This window comes from Acomys minous (genome assembly GCF_964271855.1).
Source record: "Acomys minous genome assembly, chromosome: 1".
Taxonomy (NCBI): Eukaryota; Metazoa; Chordata; class Mammalia; order Rodentia; family Muridae; genus Acomys; species Acomys minous.
In genome coordinates, this window is record NC_140483.1 from 27,584,625 (window position 1) to 27,602,689 (window position 18,065).

Below are 18,065 nucleotides of genomic sequence, written 5' to 3' on the forward strand. Positions count from 1 at the left end.
AATTGCACTTATATTGATCTTACACAGACTTTTTTTCCTTTCTCCTTATTCCAAAACAGCACAACGACCGATATGGCACTTACATTATAGTAGCTATTGAAAGTAATCTGGGCCAGGAAGGTGGTTCAGCTCAGTGGTGCCTGCCACCAAGCTTGATGACCTGAGTTTGACCCCCTGAACCCACATAGTGGACAAAGAGAACCAATGTTCTTTCTTTCTTTCTTTCTTTTTTTCTTTTTAAAAAGATTTATTTATTATTTATACAGTATTCTGCCCGCATGTGTGCCTGCACACCAGCAGAGGGCATCAGGTCTCATTATAGATGGTTGTGAGCCACCATGTGGTTGCAGGGAATTGAACTCGGGACCTTTGGAAGAACAGACAGTGCTCTTAACCTCCAGCCCTGAGAACCAACTTTCAAAAGTTGAATCTGACCTCTGTGCATGTGCCCTGTGGTATGTGTGTAACACACACACAGAGGAGAGAGAGGGAGAGAGAGAGAGGGGAGGGAGAGAGAGAGAGAGAGAGAGAGAGAGAGAGAGAGAGAGAGAGAGAGAGAGAGAACACAAATAAATAGATGTAAAACGTTAAGAACTAAGTAAGATAGAGATGATTTAAAGTCCGGGCACAGGTTCTATGCTGTATCGCACCTTCTTACACACAATGCTTGAGTACCACGGCCCAGGGTATCCGTGGGAGGTAGGGCCAGTACTCCTGGAACCATTCTGTGTGGCACAACTGTACGTATGTTTTAGCTAGTATTTATGGCCCCTAAAGAACATCTTCTTCTTGCTCTAAATGTTAAAAGTAGATAATCAAGCCAGCAGTGGTGCGACACACCTGTGATCACAGCACTGAGACACATAGGTTACGCTTCAAAGGCCAGCCTGGGACACAGAGAGACTATGTTGGTTGGTCTTAACTGTCAACTTGACACAACCTAAAATCAGCTTAAGAAGGAATTATTGGGCTAGGCTTGGCCTGTCGGGGGATTGTCTTGTTAACTGACCAAACCCACCGTGGGCAACACCATTCCCTCAGCTGGACCTTAGCTGTGTCAAAGCGGTGAGAGCTAGCAGAGCAAGCACACCAAGATCTTGTGTTTATCCTCTTCTCTTGGCTGTGACTATGCTATTCTAAGTTCCCATTTTGATATCCTCCAAATGACGAGCCGTGACCTGGAAATGTAAGCTAATAACCCTCACCCCACCCCCCACCCCTATGTTGCTTTTGGTCAGGTTATTTTATTACAGACCCAGAAATGAAATTAAAACAGAGACACCCCCACCACCTCAGATTTATTTTTTAATCTTTTAAAAAAATAGTTATTTATTATTATGCATACACTGCTGAAAAGGGCATCAGATCACATTATAGATGGTTGTGAGCCACCATGTGGTTGCTGGGAATTGAACTCAGGACCTCTGGAAGAGCAATCAGTGCTCTTAACCGCTGAGCCATCTCTCCAGCCCCCTACCTCAGATTTATAAATTAATTAATTTAAATAAGCGACCAGCAGCACAAGAAGGCCACTTACACACAGGTAACCAATTGGAGCCCCTTGCAGTTCTCCTTGCAACCAATCTATTCAATTAGGATTTATGGCTTTTGATGATCTTCTTGTCCACGAGGTCCTTTCTCCCCTAGGACCTAGAGCTGGTGGTTATGTCATTGTTGAAGGACTCTGCCTTTTATTTACTTGCACAGATTCTATCAACCTGCTCTGCTCTTCATTCTTCCACCTTTCTGCACAGTCATTCATCCAATTTTTGTCACCAGCATGTGTACAAGGGTTGCCTCCATACATGGGCACCTCCTCCTCTGCCCTTCCAGGGCCCAAAGGGCATCTCTGCTGTCCCATAGTCTTGCTTCTGTTTGTTCCTTTGTTTGTTTGTTTTGTTTTGTTTTTTGAGACAAAGTTTCTCTTGTACTCCTGGCTGTCCTGGACTTGCTTTGTAGACCAGGCTGGCCTCGAACTCACAGAGATCCGCCTGCCTCTGCCTCCAGAGTGCTGGGATTAAAGGCCTGTGCCACCACCGCTCCCAGCTTGCTTCTGTTTCTTGCTTAGTCGGTTTAGATCATTACGGTATGTAAGGGGAAGTACAGGGTGAGTGTGGAGGAAGTGAGTCCTTCTGAGCCACTCTGGAGAATAGAGGGGACGGGTGGGGTGGGGGGACTAAGACAGCCACTTTTCCTTCCCCTTGGTTGTCCAAAGAGCTGGGTGTTTACCAGCTTGTCTGTCTCCACTCTGGTTTCTGGTGACCTTCTACAGAGGTGGGAGGGAGGATGGTGGGAGAATACATCCCACGCATACCCAGGATTGCCGAGTGCAGCTCTGGGTTTCCATGTTCCACTCGACCCCTTCCGCCTCTGGAGCAGCAACCTGCTCTGCACTTGGTCCCAGAAGCGTGGAGAGGCTGTGTTGTTTGTTCTGTGGATCGTCTGTTCCCTGCCTGGGGAGGCCCTGTGCAGGGTGGGGCAGGAGAGCAGCTGTATCTCACCTTGGTGGCTGTGATAGCATCTGGGCCTAACGGTTTCTTCTGGGTAGGCACTTCCGCCCTTCTGCCCTTCCTTCTGCCTGTGTCTCTGAGTAGAAAGGAGCACCCAGCGCTAAGAAGAAGGGGGAAGTCAGCCTGACCTGGAGGCATGCACCTGTCATCCCGAAATCAGGGAGCTGAGGCAGGGGGATCAAAAAGTCACGATCAGCAAGACATTTCCTTTTTGCTTCCATCCCGGTTCTAGAATCTTGCAGCTGTGTAGAGAGAATAAGAGAACCCTGGAGCCCAGAGCGGACTATCGGGTACTTATCCATCTGAACCGCCTACATGAACCTAAGCACTATTAAAGTAGCTTCTCTTTCCAGAGCACCGACTACACTGTAAAGATTAAAAAAAAAAAAAAGATCAGATAAGTGGCTTTTCTAAAGGAACACAGCTAGAATGCAGCCGGCTAGAATCGTCATCCGCTTCTCAGAGCCCAAGTCTTGCCCTTTCGCTCGGCTGAGTTCAGTGAACCAGAGGCCGCCCTGACATCGTGTTTTACGAAGTAAGGTTTAGAAGGCCTGTGACCTGGAGGTCCACAGACCAACTGTGATGAGAAGCGTCCAGGCCAGCCTTCTGCAGCGGGGCCGAGTTCTCTGCGGGCTGGGCTTCCGGTAGTGGTTTGGCCAGGGCTCCTTTGCGCAGGTGCTGCACCAACAGGCACAGTGCTCTGCTCTACCACGGTGTGGATTCTCCCTCTCCCCTGCATCTGAGGTCCTCGGTTTGGGGGACAAAGTTGAGGGATGCAATTCCCTGAAGGCGTGTCCCCTGGGAAATGACACCCAGAAGAGGCACCCTGAGCTACAATCCAGCAGCAGACAGTGGCTCTCATGCAGCCTTTTTCACTGTCTTTAGGGCTGTACAAACCGACCTCCCCTGGGGAGAGTTACTAAGCTGGGCCTTATGTGACTCGGATGTTTCGGACCGTGCCCTTTGCTATATTTAATAGGAATGGAGAAAAGGTCCTTTAGCAAGCAGCCTGTGGGAGCAGATATTCCCACAAACCCTCAGGCATGCATGCATCAGGGCAGTTGAGGAGTTTGCTGTTACAGGAAACTTGGAAAACTTTGCTTGGGTTCCTCTCCCTCTTCCCCTCCTTTTCCTTCCACATTCATACACAGATAGATAATAGATGATAATTAGTAGACAGATAATAGATAATAGACTTAGAGTTGTTTCCTGCAAATGGAATCCTGGAAGGTGGACAGGAAAAGTCGCCGTAAAAGCAAAGGTGGTCCTATTAGGCTACCGAGTACAGGAAAGCCAGGTAAGGGGTTAAGTAATAAAGGGAAGCGCGCCGGGGAGGGGGCGGGGCGGGAGGCTGGAAAGATGGGTGTGAAAAGAGTGAAATGGCAAAGAGGGAAAGAATGAAAAGGCAATTCTAATTTGAGGGGCAAGGAAAGTAAAGAAGGCAGGCTTAAAGAGGGAGAGTTGATGAGGTCTGAAAACGTGCAAAGCCCGGGGTCCTGAGAAACTTCGCGAGAAAGGGGGCGCGGCGCTAGCCAGCCCATGTTTGGGCAGATTAATGGAGTCGTGGCTCCGGCTCTTGAGTCCTGCCCTGGGAGAGACAATATCTGTTTAGATTTGTGTCTAAATTTAAACACCGATCCGGCCTCCCTCCCTGCTCCCCTCCCCTCCCCTTCTTCTGCGTCCCTCGGTCCCTCCCTCCCTCCTCCTCCTTCTCCGTTCTTTGGCGCAGGGCCCCTACCCGGGGCAGTCCCGCAGCCTAGTGAAGCCAGGCGCGCGCCGCCGCCCACTCGCCCTGTGCCGGCTGCAGCCCGAAAGTGACCCGGGCTGGGAGCAGAAGAGACAGCGGAGATCGCAAACTCCAGCCCAAGCAGAGGACTACCTGGAGGACATGGAGGTAAAAGACCGGCAGAGACAGGGGCTAGGAGGTGGGAGGGAAGTGAAGTCAGGGCGCTCCTGCCCAAGCCTCAGTCCCTGTTCTCTGTGGTGGTGGTGGTGGGGGGTGGGGGGATACACAGCCAACAAAGTCGTGAGGACCAACTCGAGGGGCTAGTCCCTGCTCCTAGCTAGGAGACCAACTCTTGAGGGCCAGGGTGGGCTTATCAGGAAAGGACCTCAAGACGAAATAGGGGGTCCTTTGAGGGCATTTCAGGTGTTTTGACAGTGTGTATACATGTGTTTTAGAAAATAAACGTAGGTACAGTTAAGGTCATAAACGGATGTACGTGTAAGCCAAGATCCCGAAAACAAAACTGCGGCAGTCCTGACTCAGGCACTGAGAACCAGAGCTGGCAGTAGAGGCTGGGGCTCTGCTCACATGGCTTTCCCCTTCTGCTTGCAGCGTGGCTTTTCAAGCCAGTTGTCCGCTAACTTCTGAAGTGCCCCATGTGCCTGTCACATCTTCTTTCATAGCTTTCTGAAAATCTCCCTCCGTCAGCAGTCATAGACTTGTTTCTGAGAAACTGGAGGCTCCTGAGGTTGTGTGCACTTTTGGGTGTGGTAGCCGTATCCGAGGGGTATGCAGGGGTGAGTCTCAGACTTATGAGCTCCTGAGAGGTGGCCGGGGGACTTTCCCCTGCACTTTTCCAACCTTGGTGGACGACAGGCCACCGCTTTCCATAGTGCACCTAGCTCCCTTCTCCAGATCTGCAGACTTCCAAAATATGTCCCCTTTCAAACCCAGACCAGCTACAGGTGAGCTCAGAGGAAGAGCATGGCCAAGAACCCAGGTTCAATCCCCAGTGACACAAAGGAAAAAACAAAATAAAACAAAACAAAACAACTGTGACCTTTGACTTTATCCCAGTCAACCTCAGCAAGCCCTGGGATTTTCAAATAGAGAAAAGGAGGAGATGAAAATGCCACATGCCTTTAAGGTGATTTTTTTTGCTCCCACTCAAAAAGAAACTGTTCTTCCCTAGGCTGCACGCGGTCTGCAGAGATCCCCTTCCAGGCCTGCGTCCACCCATCTTTTCTAAGCTCCACTGTCCACTTTCTTTCTCTAACACACAATAGGTTTGTCCTGGATATTCAGCTCAACCAGTTGTCATAAAGAAAGGAGGATTGCATTCTGGGAGAGTTGGAGAGTGTGCCGAGTACCTGGAGTGCTGGGGTCTAAGGCTGACTTTCCGTAGCACCATTTATGACTCAGGAAGTAGTAGATTAGGGTAGATCGATCACAAAGCATCCCAGATGGGCTCTTACGTCTGGTCAAGGCCTTGCAAACTGAAAGCAACAAGATTCTCTGAGCTGGCTACTGCTACAGGACAGAGGCGGGAGCTGGCCCAAGAGAACACTCAAGTTGCTGGGTTGGGGAAAGACCCATCAAGAAACTGCTGTACTTGTAAATTCCCTCCCTCGGGGAGAACTCAGGGTGCCTTCTGCTGTGCCGGTGCCGGTGATGGTGAAGACGGGTTGTCAGGTCACCAGCAGAACTGGAGTGGACATAAGGTGAAAACACAACCAGGCTTAATGCAGGCTGTTGTTTGATGCCCCCAACCCAAGCTTTAACTTTAATCTAGGGAAACATGGAGGGGGTTCCCTCCACAAGGAAACTTACTCCTCCTTCAGCTGAGGAAGAAAGAGGGAGAGTCAAAGGCTCTGAAAATATCAGCCCAGTAACTTCCTGTGTGGCTTGGTAGGTGGGAGGCATTAAAGAAAAGACGCTCCTGACTGGCTATAAGCTGATACATTACAGTAACTAAAAAGGGCTTGGATGGAGATAGCCAAACTCCTGTGTGCCCAAGGCTGGACCAAGACAGGGAGATTGCCTAGTCAACCAAAACGCAGGGCAGATCTGTTTGCATCCACCCTGAGGTGAGGCATGGATATGCTGGCTAGCAGAGAGTGTTTATAAGGTTTCCTTAGCAAACCAATCACTAATACCCAAACAAACAAAACTCTGTGACAGCTAGCACAGTTAAAGGAAGTAAAGCAGAAACAGAGGACAGAGGAAGTGATGATTCTCAGCTAGGAAGTAAGTCTGTGGTAGGTATATATTACCCACTCAGGGTGGAGGTAGGGTCCCTGAAATCAACCTCACGAAGAAGCCTGCTTGCTTTATTTGAGAAGAAACTAAGTTACATCACGTCCCCATATTGAGCATTGAGCCAGATCAACAGACCTTGTCAACAACATTCGGGCGCCAGTGCTCCAAGCCGCACTTACCTGCTGCAAATGTTAGGAAAGTCTTCAAATGACTGTGACCACTGTGAGACACACTAATCACACTGCAGCCCACAGGGACCTCTCTGGAATAAACAAATCAAGGTGGCACTTGACCCCTGCCTTTTGAACACTCCCAGTCCAGTAGAAGAAATGGGACTCATATGTCCTGTCATGCATGACTCTTTGACCATGTGTGCTAAGTATGACTTGTATAGTCCTGAACAGGTACTGTCCAGACGCTTTGAGAGAAAGGCAGTGGTTGGGTAGAGAAACACAAGGAAGGGGTGCAGGGAAAACACACCAGCTTCATTCGGGGAGGCAGAACAGTTGGCTGGAGGGAAAGATAGGGGGTCCCTAAAGGAAGAAGGCTGAAAATAACAAGATACACCACGGCACTAATGATTATAGGAGGTGGCCGCCAGGAGCTGAAATCTAAGCCACTCAGAAGGCGTTGCTTTTTTCTTCAATCAAAATCTCCTTCCCTTGACGTGTGATGTGCTCCCGACTAGCGCCTTCCTCTAGCTTAGCACTGTCAGGCCTTGAAGGCCAGCTTGTGAATGGCCCTGGATTCTGCTCCACAGCCCGTAGGAAACTGAGAAGTCCTGTGTGAGATGGCAGCCACGATGCCGCCATGCTGCCCCTCATGGAGTGTGCAAGGCTCTCAGGCTAGGGAGCCCTTTTGAGACCCAGGATGTAGTCTGACTCCAGGAGAAGGACAGAGAGTAAAAAGCCACGTGCTAGAGGGGAAGCAGAAACCACATCTGCTTTTGAGTTCACCAGGGTGCCTGGAAGAGAGAACATAGTCCTGGCAAAGTATGTGTGAGGCCTACGGTTTGCTCTCTAGCGGAGGGAAGGAGAGGCTGTCTTTCTGGTCTGTGGGTCTCCATAAACCAACACGTAGAACTCAAATTTCCCAATAAGCTTTGCCAGATAAATGAATAGAAACTCTGTAACACAAATGTTACCACTTCTCCGAGCCTTCCCAGAGGCCCTCAGCCTCCACAGAGCACTTAATTAGCCCCACTAAGGCTGACTCTCTGGCTCCCTGTTGGGAGGGGCCATACTCTATGGACCTAGGGCCTCACGGGTACCAACTAAAACATACTGGGTGAGCAAATGTGTTATTGGAGATAAGAGAGATTAGACTTTTTAAAAGGAGAGAAGGAGAAAAAAGAAAGGGAAGGAAAGGCAGACTTTGGTTTATCGGGTTGCTCATTCTGCCCCTTAACTTCACCACTCTGAGATTTGCAGACTCTATGGACCCAGAAGTGATTGGCTGTAGAAACAATAACAGTGCTGTTACTGTAGATAGGAGCTCAGGGAAAACCCCTTCTGGCCTTTGAGGGCACATGCATGAATGTGCGCATATACATAAATAATTTGCCAAAAAAAAAAAACTGAGCAGATACACATAAATGAAAAAAACATTTTCAGCCAGGTGTGGTGGTGCACACCTTTAATCCCAGCACTTGGGAGGGAGGCAGAGGTAGGTGAATCTCTGAGTTTGAGGCCAGTCTGGTCTACGGAATGCATCCAGGACAGCCAAAGCTACACAGAGAAATCCTGTCAGGTAAAAGTAAATACAAACAAACAGACAAACAAAAAACACGGCACATGTCTTTAATCCTAGCACTCAAGAGGCAGATGCAAGTGGGTCTCTGTGGGTTCAAGGTCAGCCTTGTCTACAGAGCCAGTTCCAGGCCAGCCAAGGCAACATAGTAAGACAGACTCTGTCTCAAGGGGATAGAGGGTACGTGATCAAACTGGGTGTGATAGCCTACCTTTTAATTGCAACACACGGGAACTTGAACCAGCAGAGCCTAGTTAAAGATCATCTTCAACTACATACTGAGTTCCAGGCCAGCCTGGGCTCCGTGAGATTTACCTTGTCTGAAGAACGAACACACACACACACACACACACACACACACACACACACACACACACTGGGGCTATCTTCTCACATGCATAATATCAGCAATATGAATGTGTGCACATACGTGTGCACATGTGTATACATACCAATATATGTATGATGTATTCATCTTTTAACCTATGTCTTTTTTTAAAGATTTATTTATTTATTATATATAGTGTTCTGCCTGCATGTGCAGGCCAGAGGAGGGCATCAGATCACATTATAGATGGTTGTGAGCCACCATGCGGTTGCTGGGAATTGAACTCGGGACCTCTGGAAGAGCAGATGGTGCTCTTAACCATTGAGCCATCTCTCCAGCCCCATAACCTATGTCTTAAATCATGTATTTTTACCTTGTTAGACATTTGCTACTTTACTTTTAAACCATTTGACATGTTAAATGTTGTTTGTTGTTGTTGCTATTGTTTATTATTATTATTATTATTATTATTATTATTATTATTATTATTATTATTATTAGTGTGTGTGCATAAGTGTGAGGTCTCCCATGCCAGAAGTCAGAGGACAACTTTCATTACTCAATTCTCTCCTTCCACCGTGGGAATCCCTGCGTGAACCTAGGTTGTCTGGCTTACCCCGCAAGTACATTTACCCATTGAATCATCTTTGCCTGCCCCTCTACCTCATTTTTAAAAATATTTATTTACTGGAGCAGAAACTCCAAGTCTAGGTTAAAAAAAGATTATTTGGGTATGTCCCTGTGAACCTCGCTGGTTTTCCCCATTCCGTCACTGAGCCATGGTGTGCTGGTTGCGGCTGGTGCTCATAATGGGGACTGTTTGGCCTCTGAGTTAAGCTACATGGACTTGTGGGCGTGTCAGGATACCAGCTCCTCTCCCGCTCCTGCTGGGTGGGACCCTCGCAGTCACTCTGACTCCACTTAGCAGACATCTTCCATTTGCTGGGCTGTGAGAAACGGAATAGTTTCGGGTAGGCAAGCTGTCAGGACCGGGCCCTATCTCAGAGCGGTGAAAGCATTCCTGGAGCGGAGTCGGGTTTCAGAGCCTGATCCGCAGCAGCAGGCTGCCCACAGCAAGGAGAGCTGGAGCCTGGCTCCCGCGGTTCCGTGGGAAATCTGAACTCTGGCGGCTCAGCAACACGGTAATCTTATCAGAGCCACAGAAGAAAGCTTTTCGGTTCCGGGGAATTCTCAAGGCAGCCTCTGCCTTCCTCTAGTGACAGTGTCAGAAGTTTGCAGAGCAAATCTGGCCTAAGTCACTAGAAAAAGGCACGCAGCCCTGGGAGAAACAAGGCAATCCCGAATTGCTCCTGCCTTACTGGGAGTGAGCAAACCAGACTCCGGGGTATGCTGGGGCTGTGGGTGCAGTCGGACCTTCGAGAAGCAACAACTCGTGATTCTCCTCTTACCTGGGGAGTAGTTTTTAACTCATGAAGAAGTCAGCCTCATGAAGTTTCATCACAACAAGCAGCATGTGGCTCACACCCACCTTCATGGTGTCAGGTAGACAGGTCTCTCAGTGACACCATGGCAGAGCACAAACATTAAGCCATCACCCTCAACTGAATCACCCCTAGAACCCTTCAAGATCCCATCTCCCAAACAGATCTACCTGAGCCAGACCAGAGAGGACATTGCCTTTGGACATGGTCTTTGGGCCAGTGTGCTCCCCCACCGTCTTTCCTTTGGGGATGTCTGAATACTGGTTGTGGGGAGACTAACTGGTTTTCCACGAGGCTCACCATGTAGCCATGCATTTGGGTGGATCGGATCTGTTCTAGGGAGAGGGCTTCTCACTGCCACTCAATGCTCTGTAGCTCCCGAAGAGAGGTGAGCTGGGGGTGTAGGACCCTTACCTCTCTGGTATGTGCCACTAAATCCATCTTCTGTGAACCTTAGGAGTCCCCAGCTAGAAGCTCTTCTTCCTAAACGTCATAGGTGCCCCTGTCCCCTCTTAGGGCTGTCCTCCTGGCCGGTGGATGACCACCATAGCTCTCCACCCAGCGAAGTCTTCTCTATGCATTGGTGGCCATTTGCAAGATAGCAGCTGATTTTTGTGTTTTCTTAATTTTTGTGTGTGTACATGTGGATATGAGGGCTGTCGTACACATGAAGGCCAGACGTGAACACCGAGCGTCTTCCTCAGTTACTCTCCACCTTGCTTGCCGACTCAAGCCAGTGACACCATGCCTGACACACACACTCTCTCTCTTTTTAAAAATGTATTTATTTATTGTATATGAGTGCTTTATCTGCAGAAGAGGGCATCAGATCACATTATAGATGGTTATGAGCCACCATGTGGTTGCTGGGAAGTGAACTCAGGACCTTTGGAAGAGCAGGCAGCACTCTTAGCCACTGAGCCATCTCTCCAGCCCACACTCTCAATCTCAGCCTAAGCGCTGGGGATTGAACTCTAGTCTTCTCGCTTGCAGGGCTAGCTTTTGACTCCGCTGCGCTATCTCTGCAGCCCATAGAACTGTTTAATTATTAGGATTTACCAACACACAATGATCACTTACAGCGAGACTCTTCTCTCTGATCTTATCCCTCACCTTGCTGGTCACCTCAGAGGGGGAAATAAACACTTAAATCCTTAATTGCAGAACAGGATGAGCGATTGCCCCACGGGAGGAGGGGGTGCCACACCCAGCCTGGGGTTTGGGGGAGGTTTCCTGTTACAGATGACCTCTGCGTGGTTGAGTGTTGAGGGCGATCTAGGAACCATCAGTAGAGAATTAGAGGTTAGGGCAAACAGCAAGGTATATGCGTATTGATTCCTGGAAGGTAAAATAGAGATAAGAAGTTTTGAGAGCGAGGACTGAGTGGTAGCAGGGAGATGTAGATTTTTCTATTTGGAGAAACAAGATCTACACGTGTGATGTGACATTTTAAAACTACCAGATGTGGTCTTGATAAGCTATGAGGTGTGTGGAGTTAGTTCAAAGTCAGCTTCTTCTGTGTAGGAGAGAACACGGGCTTCCTTCTTAGGCTTCCCCTCCAGGTGTTTCCTGTCCCTCAGCCTTGGGGGCTTCAGTCTCAGTGAGCCCACTCCTGTCTGCCGCCTCTTATTGAAGATATTCAGTTTGTAACAGAGTCTAGGCCCAGTGGGGAGGCTTTGCTCAAGGCCACCAAACCCATCGTCAAGGCCCCCCCCCCCCTCCTCCTCCTCCTCCTCCTCCTCCTCTTTTTTTTTCTTCTACTTCTTGGTTTTTTGAGACAGGGTTTCTCTCTGTAGCCTTGGGTGTCCTGGACTTGCTTTGTAGACCAGGCTGGCCTCGAACTCACAGCGATCCACCTGCCTCTGCCTCCCAAGTGCTGGGATTAAAGGCGTGCGCCACCACCATCCAGTCTCAAGGCCCCCTCTTCTAACTAGAGGCCTCAGAACAAACCACACACACACACACACACACACACACACACACACACACACACACACACACACACACACACAGCCTCTTGTCCTGCTCCACCTGAGCCGGTTGTGGTTGCACCTCCTGCTCATTCTGTGAAAGCCACTTTGTTTCTCCTTGCCTCCAGCCAGTCCAGGGAAGATCCGGGTGGACCCTTCCCTCCTCCCACTGACCCCCCCCCCCACCACCATGAACGTTAGCCCCACCCAGTTAACACAGAGCAACAGAAACGAAAGGCTGAACCTGTGGTTGCTATTGCACAACTCAGGCACCCACCCAAGAGGGCATTTCCACAGCGCAAACCGCCACGGAAGGCTTCCACCTCCACCCCGCTCGACCCTCACCCTGAATAGTTCATTCCAAACACATGAGCAAGGAGGCCACTTGTTCCAGCCAGCTGCCCCACCCCCACTCTTCCAGTCCCCTAGAACACATTCCTAGGCCTCAGGTCCCTGGCTTGTCATGCTTCTAAGATATGAATTGATGGATGGTGGCAAATTCGTTCCCAGCGGTCACAGCAATGGCGGGGTGGGCAACATTTAAAAGCTGCCATCACAGTTATGCAGGTGGTTTCTACAAATGTATCTTTTTAATCCTTATAAAAATCTTATTGTGGCTGCTTTCTGGGTAAGGTAGGTGAGGGTCTGTGTCGCTAGAAGATCCAGAAGGTGATCTGCGCAAAAGCCACAGGAAAACCACTTGGTGGGTGGGGTCCTATTCTTTCCCTTCTTCTGTCCAGACAGCCTCCCTTCAGCCCATGCTAGGCCAGGCAGTTCAACACTTAGAGCTCATCCTGGCTCAGCCAAGTTAATACTGAATCCTCATCCGGTGCCAACACCTATGACAAAAAGGAAGTGGAATTTTCAAAATTGATTTTGTTGTTGCTGTTGTTAAGTTTCTTGAGACAGCGTCTCATATCGCCCAGGCCAGCCTTAAATTCTTGATTCACTATGATCCCAAATGCTGGGATCATAAATGCACATTACACTGGGCAAGGTGGCGCACGCCTTTAATCCCAGCACTCGGGAGGTAGAGGCAGGCAGATCTCTGAGTTCGAGGCCAGCCTGGTTACAAAGTGAGTCCAGGAATAGTCGGGGCTGCACAGAGAAACCCTGTCTCAGAAAAAACAAACAAAAAAGGACTTTTAGAGCCTAAGAGTTTGGGAAGCAAAAGGAACTTTGCAGTTGAAGTCAGGTGACTGATGAGTCACAGCTCCTGCTATGACCTTTTAACCCCCCAGGATCTACGGGACACATCTGGGCCACACGCCTCACCAGACGCACAGGTGCTTTGCTGTCTCGGCAGCTCAGAGCATCACCTTCTACCAGCTCTCTGCAGTCTTCCAGAGGGCCTCCCAGCAAATCGTTACTCTCAGTGGAGTTGGGAGAACAAAAGTTTTCATTATCATTGTTTTAACTACAGTCAGGAGACCCAGAGCCAAGGCTAGATAGGGTCCAGCCTCCTCCACATGCCCCTGCACTGTGCCTCTCTCATTAGGCTGCTTTCCACCTTGAGGGAGCTTCCTCAGAGAGATTTGTAATCCCCATTGGCTGGTCATAGCCATGTCCTCTCAGGATGACCTTGCAGCTACTGTGCAGGTGGCTCAGAGAGATACTTGGTGCTTTAGGCTACTGTGGGGTGGCACAGATGGAGAAGCCGAAGTCAGGGAAGTGAGTGCGTGCAATTGCTAGGGCTCTTCTGCTAAGAGCAGGTCACAGCCAGGTGCTGGCTGGCCCACACTCCCTACAGAGGCTCCCAGGAACCATCCCCTTCACACCTCTCCTCACTCCTGGTACCTGCTGATGCTGCCTTGAGGCCACATCCCTCTTCTCTCTGTGTGTTCCTTACAGGGACACATGTCATCAAACTATGGCCCTCAGTGACAATTCAGATGATGATGTCCTTGGTTCAGAAATTCTTAACTCCACCTGCAAAGTCTCCTTTTACAAATAAGGTTGTGTTTACAGGTTCCAGGGATCCGGGAGTGGTCTAAAGACATATACAGAACAGTTAGCAAATGAGAGCTAGGAAGACACAGGGATCTCTATTACCTGGGTGGGCGGGGGTGGGGGGAGCAGAAATAGAGGCACAACAGTATGGTTGCTTCTGCAAAGATGGCGAGGATATGGTTCTGTTGTGTGAGTTACAAGCCAGGTGCGTGTTGCAGTAACAAGCAAAGCTATAGATCTAGTGAGGGAAAACAACAAGTGTTTGCCCGCTTCTGACTCATACTATATGACTGTTATGGCTTAACTGGGGGGGGGGGGTTGCTCCCCTTCATCATTTGTCTGTCATCTGAGACCCAGAAAGGTGACAAGTAGCCACACAGCTCCTTACAACCAAGGGAACCAGGAACTCAATCCTCCCACCCCGAGACCTAGAAGTAGTGCCTGGATGACTCTTACGGGCTGGGCTGCAGAAGTCTTACCTCACAGTGCTGACGGTCTGTGAGCTGGTCTAGAAGCAAGGCTGTGTCCTTCAGGCTGATGAAGGTGGGAAGGCCAAGGAAGGCAGTGATTATGTACCGCTCTGTCTCAGGCCCTGGGACTTTACAGAGCTCTGTGGTCAGGTCTGCTCTTCCTGAGTGAAGTGCAAGCTGCTTTGCAAGCAGAAAGATTGTTCTCGGTGATGCCGACCTTTCTCCGTGCTTGGGAGATGACTTAGGAAGGCGATAGGGTTGGAGGGGAAGCCTGGAGGGAGCACATATATACCCATTTCTATAGGAAAACGTCAGAGACGTCTATACCTAAGCCATTAGGCGCTGCTGCTTGGACAGTTTCTTAAACATCTCGGTCCTGGGACATCCTATTCCACCGAAGGTGCCATCAGGAGGTGCAAGTTATAGCTTTATTGGCTCCTGGGATTTGAAAACCTGCCAAATCACCAAAAGCCTTTGATTCTAAAGCCCCTCCCACCCCATCCCCCCACCCCTACTCCCATCCCCACCCCTACCCCTATCCCCCCACCTTACCCCCAGCACCCATCAAACAGGGAACTTAAGCCATTTTCCTACTTGCATTTACATGTCACTAAGGATCACCATTCTTTTCCATGACCCTTGTTCATAGGCCTTTTGCACCCGTGGAAAAGGTGAGTGAAGGTCAGTGGAATTTGGCAGTGATGTTGAGGGACATAGTAGCAACAGACTGCCGTGGTCCCTCGGTCTAAATCATTAGACTTTTGTGGCATGCCAAGGAGGGTGCTGCACCAGAAGGTTTCAGATTCAGGTGTTGATAACCGCCTCAGAGTGTGCTCCCCATCAGTAAAGCCTCTTTACCATACAGGCTGTTTTAAAAGAGAATATGATCATGCACATCATAGACTAGATGATTGATGATCTCAACTTGAAAAGCTATAGAGCCGCAAACTGTTGGTGATGGCGTAATTACTACTAACTCAACTAATGTTTCAAAAATTGTGGCAACCCTGATTAGGTCTTATAGTATAAGCGTCCCAAGTGGGGGCGAAGAAGAGACATGAGCAGAGCTTTGAGACATTAAGGCTTCTAATATAAGCAAGGACAGTTTTACAGCATCAAAGGGACTCTGGGGCCAGACACAGAGCTTGGCTGATAGAGCATTTGCCTTGTATGCTCAACGTCCTGGGTTTGATCCCTCACACCAAGCACCAAATATGGTGGGACGTGCCTGCAACTCCAGTATGTGGGCAGTGAAGGCAAGAGAGTCAGCTTCACAGTGAGTTGGAGGCCAGCCTGGGCTAGATAGCCTGTCTCAAAACAAAGCAAATCAAAGGGTTTGGGCTCAGTAAGATGGCTTAGCCAGTAAAAGGGTTTGCTGCCCAAGCCTTATGTATGACATGAGCTCAATCTTTGAGTAAAGGTAGAAGGAGAAAGCCTATTCCACAAAGTTACCATCTGACTTTTAAATAAGTATTGTGGCATGTATACACCTTCATGCTTATATTGCTGCTGCTCCTGTTGCTGTGCTGCTGCTGCTGCTACTACTACTTCTACTACTACTACTACTACTACTACTACTACTACTACTATTATTATTATTATTAATTAATAACAAGTCCTGACCTGTGCCGTGCAAAATCACTTTTCACTTCTTTACAGTGAAAGCTCTAAACACATTGGTTATAGACCCTAAAGTGAGAATGGTACACACAAAGCTCTCCCTTTGTCCCTGAAGGCAGGACCACAGGTGACCTGAGGAGCCACAGATGGCCACAGCACTGCCCCGTCAGTGCTAAAGAGCTTAGACCCAGGAAGGAGCCAAGCGGCTGGCATCCAGTCTGACTTCACCGTTCCCTAGACTGTGATCTCCTGCGCTCTTGATTGCCCATCTTCAGAGAGGAAGTCTTAAGAGAACACCTCTGAGTTAACGCTAGTGAACAGTGCCAGGTGTGGATCGTGAGTCAGGGAGGAGGTTACCACCAGGAAGAGAACAGCCCCACGCAGTAGGTGCAGCTTTGATTGGCCTAGGACGTCTGAAGGCCCCCTCCAGCCCCAGTGTCTGTGACGGACACCTAGTTATTGCAGACCACATGCAAGCCCACCTCTCTAGATTTCTGTGGGCAGCTGGGCCTGGTATGAAATAGCAGATCAAAGTTGGAGGCTTCCAGGGTGGCCAAAGCCTGAGGGGAGACGGGAGGGGAGGAGAGGAGACAGTGTGTTTTATGCATTGACCGTGGGGGAGTGGTTAAGGGAGGGGACAGGAAATGGGTAGAAGAGCTGCCCTTGAAATAGTCACAGACCTTAGGGGTATGCCTAAAATCACAGAGAACCACACCTGATGATTTAATAATTTAGTGTCTTTGGTTTTTTTTTTGTTTTTTTTTTTTTAATTTTATTTTTGAGACAGGGTCTCACTCCTATCCCAGGCTGACCTGGAACTTGTGACAAGCCCCCTGCTTCAGCCTCCCAAGTGCTGGACCAGGCAAGGTTGACCCAACAAGCCTGTCTTGCTTTTTGTATCATTATGGCATGCACTGTGGTCATAATTTTATCGTGTGAGGCACAGTTGCAAAACTAGCATGCACTTGCTTTGCTTTCTGTTCCTTCTTCACAATTTCATGGATAGACAGTTTGACCTTATAGAGAGAATCTTAGTAGCCTCAGATTATGATTTCCTTATTAAAAATCTGTCCAAGCTTTTCACCTGAAGGAAGTACTTCATAGCTTGTCTTTGGCATATCCAAATCACCGGTGTTGCTGCTCTCATGTTTTGGGACCATAATTAAGTGACATAAAGTTGCTTGAACGTGAGCAGCAACATGGCAGTAGACCTGCTGTTAGCCAGCAGGCAGGCAGCTCATGCAGAATGGATACACCGGGCAGAGAGAGTATAATTTCTAACTGATATAAGTTCTTTCTTTCTTTCTTTCTTTCTTTCTTTCTTTCTTTCTTTCTTTCTGGAAGTTTCCATTTAGTACTTTTGGATTAAAGTTGATCATGGGTAACTGGAAGTAAAGACAATTCAATCAAGGCTAATGGAGACTCTAGTCTGTCCCTCTCAGCTTTTCCTGTGCCTCCCCACCACACTCTAGTGATCCCAAGTCCCTGCTGACCTTCTGTAGGGAGGCCTGCTGGGGAGCAGAGTTAAGTTGGGTGCTAAGCCGTAGGAGCACAGCGTGGATGGGAGAGTAACGGTCTAAACATCAGAGGCAAGCCCAAATCCACCCCCCCCACCTCCATCCCCGTCAGCTGACATCAATCAAGAACTTCTGGCTAGATTTAGAGAATCAAATGTTTTCATATATCAACAAGGGTATTCCAATCTCTCAAATAGCCACATTACTTAGGTTACCAAGGAATTTTTTTGGCAAGATGGGTTCAGAGTAGATTGAGCTGGCTGTCCAGAGGACCCTCATTAAGGACCTTGCATCTTTCCCGAGAACGGTCTCCAGTGGCAAGCCGCAGCATTCTGTCCTTGGCACGCGCTTGTTAAATATTTTTGTTAACGATTTGAATGAAGCCTAGAAAGAATCCAGATGACCCACAGCTGGGATGCTTAATATGATACATGACACATTCAAGTTCAAAATGATTTATAGAGGACGGGACACAGGGCCAAAGCCAACATAATGAAATTAAGCAGGGATAGATGTGAAGCCCC

General features: G+C 48.9%; 1 protein-coding gene across 2 annotated transcripts in view; it reads left to right on the plus strand.

Annotated features, from left to right (window-relative positions):
- Positions 1-2,601: 2,601 nt before the first annotated feature.
- Positions 2,602-18,065, plus strand: part of RCSD1 (RCSD domain containing 1) — a 65,487-nt gene continuing 50,023 nt past the window's right edge. Inside the window, exons 1-2 of one of the 2 annotated variants that reach the window (XM_084790250.1) lie at positions 2,602-3,807; positions 4,240-4,404. In XM_084790250.1, the coding sequence (XP_084646376.1) occupies positions 3,673-3,807; positions 4,240-4,404 (300 nt within the window). In that variant the 5' untranslated portion in view covers positions 2,602-3,672. The remainder of the gene's footprint in view (positions 3,808-4,239; positions 4,405-18,065) is intronic. The other variant, XM_084790249.1, reaches the window with a different exon arrangement.